General features: G+C 51.7%; 2 protein-coding genes across 2 annotated transcripts; one reads left to right on the top strand and one right to left on the bottom strand.

Annotated features, from left to right (window-relative positions):
• The first annotated feature begins 1,332 nt into the window (after positions 1-1,332).
• Positions 1,333-3,404, top strand: LOC117206411 (CCR4-NOT transcription complex subunit 9). Its single transcript, XM_033445738.1, has 3 exons — positions 1,333-2,075; positions 2,151-2,545; positions 2,613-3,404. Exons 1-3 carry the CDS (start codon positions 1,740-1,742, stop codon positions 2,812-2,814), a joined length of 933 nt encoding a protein of 310 aa, XP_033301629.1. The 5' UTR covers positions 1,333-1,739; the 3' UTR covers positions 2,815-3,404.
• Positions 3,278-6,279, bottom strand: LOC117206402 (sodium-coupled monocarboxylate transporter 2-like). Its single transcript, XM_033445723.1, has 13 exons — positions 6,060-6,279; positions 5,830-5,989; positions 5,687-5,752; positions 5,482-5,601; positions 5,224-5,378; positions 5,013-5,153; positions 4,818-4,926; positions 4,638-4,747; positions 4,341-4,524; positions 4,163-4,249; positions 3,905-4,086; positions 3,632-3,830; positions 3,278-3,565 (listed from the first exon to the last, which is right to left on the bottom strand). Exons 1-13 carry the CDS (start codon positions 6,257-6,259, stop codon positions 3,491-3,493), a joined length of 1,788 nt encoding a protein of 595 aa, XP_033301614.1. The 5' UTR covers positions 6,260-6,279; the 3' UTR covers positions 3,278-3,490.
• Between the last annotated feature and the right edge of the window lie 83 nt (positions 6,280-6,362).

Raw genomic sequence — 6,362 nt, 5'->3', positions numbered from 1 at the left:
CGGTGGCTGTGCTGAATTAGGGCCAGATCGCCGCGTGCTTCGTCCGCCAAATCCACTCGCATCCACTCTGCTACCGTTTTATCGCTCGTAGACGAAAAAAGGCTCGGATGACGATCGACGATAACACCCAACTACCGTGGCGAGTGGCGACGCGACCCGTCGGCCCACGTTTCTCGTCCGACACGCCGCCTGTAGCCTGACCGCAGCCGTTACAACAGCAACTGCACGAATCTAAAAATTCGTTCAAGGGAACGAGATACGAGGCTGTCGGGTCGCGTTCCATCCGATCGATCGAAACACGCCGCCAAGTCACTCCGCTTCCACGCAAATCGATTTCAAATACGTCAATACGTAGAAGCGATGCGACGCAAACGATTCGAATTTATCGCCAGTGTTTGGCATGTTGTGACTGGCAGATGCCCTTTTCACCCTGGCTTCTGCCGCGATGTCTCGTGCAATATTGTCTTTGCTATTCGCCTTTTAAGCGCGGACGTAACGATGCTCGCGCGTACGGTAGCTACGACCCGCGCTCCAAACCACGATTTTTATGCTTCGCGCGAACACGATTACGTAAGAGAAACTGGTGTACGCGTTACTCGAGTCGGTAAAACGACGACGAGTTTACCGAAACGGCGATCGTCTTACAAACGTCTGCGACTTGTCGCGTTTCGATTTCACAGTTGCAACAAAGTATCGGTCGACCGCAATCGCGTTATACCATCCCTTACCACGCGTTCCTCTCTATCTATGCTCGTACGACACGCTATTCGCGAAATCGTTTATCGTTCCTCTTCCTTCCTGCGATACGTTCGAACGATAGGAAACACGCGCCGAGTCACGTACCGATACCAACGTACGTATTCGTTACGAACGTACGCGACAAATATGGATCGAAAGTTTGCGCGATCCCGAATATCGAAAGAGAGCGGAGAATACAAGATCGCTTGGAATTAGAGAAACGGGCGTGGAAAAAGAGAAAACGCTCGATAATCGGACTGGAATCGTCGTGGTGCGGATTTCCGCGCGACCACGATGCTCGGAATGGACGAAGCGAGCGTGCTTTCGTCTTCGTTTATTGTCCGTGTTCGGCTGTTGGAATTTTTCTGGTTGTTGCGATCTTTCGCCGAGTACGAGATCGTTGTCGTCGCGCGAACAAATCGTCTCTCTGCCATCGGTTGGCGCGCCATCTGATCGACGCGCTGCCCTATGCGAACGCGTATGTAGCATGCAAGCGCGGTGTACTTGCTCGCATTAACCGTCGATACGCGCGTATACGGATAGGTGGAGCAAAAGCTTTCTCCGGTTCTCGATAGATGGCGATAAAAACGTACGTCGTTAACTCGGAGTAGCTGCAAGCGGTAGGAAGGTGTATCGTTTTTCGGTGTCAAAGAAGACGAATGTCTCGAGAAGAAAATATTTGCTCGTTTTCTGGAAGACGATCGTGTTTGCCGTCCGTGTGTCGCGTGATCGATTCGAGAAAGAGCGGACGCGTGGCGCGATAAATTTCGCTGCTCGGTAATTTCTGGCCGATCGCATCGTGCGAGTTTGTCCCACCTAACCTCAAAGTTTGCTTCGAATTGGCGACGAAACCGGTCGATCGACGGCACATCGTGCGTGTTTCGTTAGGATCGCGACGATACGTTCGTAGCCGGACGAGGAAGGCGTAAATAAGGGAAGGAAGGAATCGATCGATCGCAGCGATAACGGTCGCGCCGTGAAAGCTTTGCTCCGAAAGTCCGATGACGAAAATGGGTTCGCAGCAAAGTCCAGCCGCGTTGCAGTCGACGGTGGATCGCGAGAAGGTTTACGCCTGGATAATCGAATTGTCGAATTCGGAGACGAGGGAGAACGCGTTGCTGGAACTTAGCAAGAAACGGGAGGTCGTGCCCGATTTGGCTCCGATGCTTTGGCATTCGTTCGGAACGATCGCGTCGCTGCTTCAAGAGATAATAAACATATATCCGGCTATCAATCCGGCCACTCTAACCGCGTATCAGAGCAATCGAGTGTGCAACGCGTTGGCTCTGTTGCAGTGCGTTGCCAGTCACCCGGAAACCAGATCCTCGTTTCTGCAGGTGAGTTCACGCGCGTACTAACGCTTAAGACATACACGCGCACTCTTCGTTCCTCGACGGAATTTCCTTTTGCAGGCTCACGTGCCGCTGTTCTTATATCCGTTTCTACACACGGTCAGCAAGACCCGTCCGTTCGAGTATCTTCGATTGACCAGCTTGGGAGTGATAGGAGCTTTGGTAAAGACCGACGAGCAAGAGGTGATTACGTTCTTGCTCACTACGGAGATCATCCCGCTTTGCTTACGCATCATGGAAAGCGGCTCCGAATTAAGCAAGACGGTGGCTACGTTCATCCTGCAGAAGATTTTGCTGGACGATAGCGGTCTTTCCTACATCTGCCAAACGTACGATCGATTCAGTCACGTTGCCATGATTTTAGGAAAGATGGTGTTATCCTTGGCCAAAGATCCTTCCGCCAGGCTGTTGAAGCACGTGGTCAGATGTTATCTCAGACTGTCGGACAATCCAAGGTAAGAAGGCGAACGTAATCAACGAACCAACGAAACGAAAACTAACTATCTCGTTGTCGTTCGATAGGGCATTGCTGGCGCTCAGACAGTGTTTACCCGACCAGCTGAGGGACAACACGTTCGCCACTTGCCTGCAAGAGGACGCGTCCACGAAACACTGGTTGAATCAGCTTTTGAAGAATTTAGAGACCGGCCCTCAACCCGTGCCACCGGCGCAACCGGGTCAACAGGATCCTAGAACTATCGGCTTGTCGCCACTTGCTTCTTAAACCGTGGTCGCCTTCCAGAGTCGAGGCGAAACACGGAAACGCGATCGTCGGTTACGACACCGCAGTCTGTCGGACGGCAGAGTGTCGGGCGAGCGATAGATCCGGATACGAAATGGATCGTCGTCCCGTGTTGCCCCGTGGGACACGATGCGGCATTATCACCGCGACGAGCGGCAGGAAACTCGATGCGACGGTGAAATCTAAAAGCAGACGGAGAAACGACGAAGCGTTGCCATTGGTGAAAGAAGAGGGATCGTGGCGTTCACGGACACGGAATCCGTAGTCTCCGATCGAAATGGTAGGAGAAACCGTGGCCGTGTTCTTCTTCCGCATATTTTTTTCCTTCTCTACTTTCCCCTTTCGCTTCCTCCTTGCGTACCTTTTACCCCAATCTCGACGAACGCCCTCTACGCTTGTAATTATTCTTTGTACAAAGGTTGTAAATGGAAAATACAAAAAAATATACGTGTGTACGTATGCTCGCGCTTGTGTGCCTATATGTGCATATATGTATATATCTGTCTCTACCTTATACAATATATATGCATACATATATACACACGCGTCTGTACATCTCTATTTTGCGTTTATTTTGTCTGTTTTTTAATCGCGAAAATCGTAACGCCTGTTGCACGACGACGACGAGGACGACGACGACGACGACGACCATAACCATTTAAATCCTGCTCGAAGCTGTGTCCATTCTGCGACAGCTTCCGTCCATTTTCTCGAGTTCCGTGACGACGCCCTCCTGAAAATACGGAGAAAACGGAGAAAACGAGGTGTATCGGGTAGGAGAAGCGCGACCAGGTCGTACCTGTTGCCGTTTGGCGGCGATCGCGACCGAATCGCGCAACAGACCGTGAATAACGGGCGTGTAGAGCTTCTCATCGCCCGGCGTGCGTTTGTTCGGCCCCGTGATCCACGAGACGAGCAGTCCGACGAGTATCGCTGTTAGACAGCCGAGCCACGTGTACCATAGATACGACATTCTGTAGAGGAAGAAGGGCGGTTCCCTGGAAATAGGTAGAACGCGAGAGTCAGCGGCTGGCTGTTAGCCGGCCGACCGAGGAATCGACTATTTTCTCACTTGACCGCGGTTTCGACGACCAGCGTAAAATTCGTAGCCTGACTCTTGAGCGATTCCGGACATCCGTCGATGGATACTGGCTTGGTCGGGAAACGAATCTTTCCACTGGAGATGGCCGCCTGAGTGCCGAACGAGATCCAAGCGACCAAGTTCAAACTAACGAACCCGCCGACCAACGCTCCCTGCGACGTCATCGATTCGGGTAAAGACGGGAATGTCGCGCAAACGTTCGAGGAAACGTTTCGAGGTTTATCTTACCGCGGAATTTGCGAGCGGGAAAAACATGCCCAGCGTAAAGACTCCGAGCAACGGTCCCGCCGTGATCCCCGACAAGCTCTTGGCAGCCTGACAACGAAACGAGAACGCGATAGAGCCCCACGTGTACTCGCGACGAATAGAAAGCGCGGCACGGTTCGATCGTACGCGCCATTCCTACCTGAATCAGTCCGCTGAGTTTCTCGACGAGGTAAACGAGCGTCACGCAAACGGTCCCCATCAACAGCACCGTCAGCTTCATCACTCGACTGGCCGCTACTTCCGATAGAGATATTCGCAGCCACGGTTTTATCATGTCCTCGTAGATGACGCCAGACATGGAGTTCAATCCGGTCGACATGGTGCTAAAAGTAAACAGAGACGACGATCTCGCGCTTCTCTTCCTCTTCCCTTTCTCTCTTTTCTTTTCTTTTCTCTCGCTTTCTCAACACGTTCAAACGTATATGTGCGAATATACCTGAGAGCCGCGCTAAACACTCCCGCGACGAATAGTCCAGGCAGTCCTGGAATCGACTCGGTCATCTCCATCACGAAAAACGGTAGCAGTTGGTCCGATTTTTTAATTCGCTGTAACGCGTGAATTCGTTTCGCTGTATTTGGTAGAAGAAGCAAGAAGGGGCAGAGATGGATCCTGTACCTTGGTCTGGATAGGGTCGCAATCGTAGAACGCCGCAAAGATGACGATGCCGGTGTAGCAGCTCAGCGAAACGATGCTAATTATACCGATCGCCATGATCGCGATCGTTCTAAAGAAGGCAAGATTACGGATCTCAGCGAACACGAGATAGGAATGTATCGGTCCGCGGGGGGAAAAAGGATAGAGACGACTCACGCGTTGGCCCTCTTCAAGTTGGACATGGCCAAGCATCGTTGCACCATCGATTGATTCACGGAACAGCTGGCCAACCAGTTGAAGTAGTTACCGACGACCACGGTCCAGAAGGTGTGTCTCGTTGTTGGATCCAAGTTCATACTGTCGATCGGACGATAGGAAGAGCAAAAGGAGGGAGCAGTCGTACGATAGAGACAAGTGAATTGCTTACTCGAAAAATTCGATTCGGTCGGTGTCGCGATTTCTCCTCCAAACTTGTTCGAATCCGCCTACTTGATTCGTGCCGATTATCGCAATGGCTATCACTCCGCCAAACATGACGATCGTCTGAATCGCGTCGGTCCAAACAACCGCTTTCAAGCCACCCTGAAAAACACAGAGACACGCTCGTTCACGTTTCTCTCTCGAGTCGGTTCGTCGTTGGCGATGGAACACGTTGGCGATTAAATGGCACGATCCTCGTCCTTACCAAAGTGGTATAAAATATGCAAACAACGCAGACTAGCACCGCGATCGCGTGCAGGTTTATTCCAGTGACTTGATTGAACGCCACCGCGGGAACGTATATCACGAGGGGGATATACAGCAACTGCAACGAAACGCCAAACGTTTCGCTTTAATTCGTCCTTCCTTTCTCACGCGCGTATACACGCACGCACACACACACATCTTACCATTTTTATGAGAAACATGACGGAACCCATGAGTCGAACGGCGCCGTTGAACCTCAGGTTGAGATACTGCGAATCGGCGAAATTAAAAGAAAAGGATCAGCGAACGACGTTGCGTAGAGGAGGAGCAATGGTATCCGCGTTACCTCGTAAGACGAAGTGATTCCGAGACCGTAAAACACCGGTAGATAGACCATGGTCATCGTCAACGAGACGAACAAATCGGCGATTATCACGCACCAGTACTGCGTTCCGTAGACGTACATCTCGGCTGGTAGACCGAGGATCGTTATTCCCGATACGTAGCTGAAAAGACGGAAGAAAATTGATCGGAAGAAACGAAGAGGATCGATGGTGGATCGTTTCTTCCTATTACCTGGCTATCAGCGACATCGTTATAGGGAAGATGGACATATTTTGCCCGCCCACCAGGTACTCGCGAACCGCGTCCTCGTTCTTTCGCGACTTATACGCCTGATATACGCCGATGACAACCGAGATCGCCAACATTCCGGCAAACACCACACAATCGATCGTATCGAACGACCTCCGCGTCGAACCGCCGCTACCGTCCATGGCTGCCGGCTCTTTCCTTTCCTCTCCTTTCCTCTCCTTTCCTTTTTCTTTCGCGTGGATCTCGGCGTTTCCGCGGCGATTTCACCGCGACTTCACAGCGACT

The sequence above is a fragment of the Bombus bifarius genome, unplaced genomic scaffold (genome assembly GCF_011952205.1).
Source record: "Bombus bifarius isolate JDL3187 unplaced genomic scaffold, Bbif_JDL3187 scf7180000008006, whole genome shotgun sequence".
NCBI classification, from domain to species: domain Eukaryota; kingdom Metazoa; phylum Arthropoda; class Insecta; order Hymenoptera; family Apidae; genus Bombus; species Bombus bifarius.
The sequence above is the reverse complement of the archived record's forward strand: the minus strand, read 5'-3'. Positions and strand labels throughout refer to the sequence as shown.

Coding starts and splice junctions, on each gene's coding strand:
- LOC117206411 (XM_033445738.1), top strand. CDS start 1,740: ATGACGAAAATGGGTTCGCAGCAAAGTCCAGCCGCGTTGCAGTCGACG. Junction 2,076..2,150: donor CCAGATCCTCGTTTCTGCAG/GTGAGTTCACGC, acceptor TTCCTTTTGCAG/GCTCACGTGCCGCTGTTCTT. Junction 2,546..2,612: donor AGACTGTCGGACAATCCAAG/GTAAGAAGGCGA, acceptor GTCGTTCGATAG/GGCATTGCTGGCGCTCAGAC.
- LOC117206402 (XM_033445723.1), bottom strand. CDS start 6,259: ATGGACGGTAGCGGCGGTTCGACGCGGAGGTCGTTCGATACGATCGAT. Junction 5,602..5,686: donor TCATGTTTCTCATAAAAATG/GTAAGATGTGTG, acceptor GTTTCGTTGCAG/TTGCTGTATATCCCCCTCGT. Junction 5,379..5,481: donor GCATATTTTATACCACTTTG/GTAAGGACGAGG, acceptor TGTGTTTTTCAG/GGTGGCTTGAAAGCGGTTGT.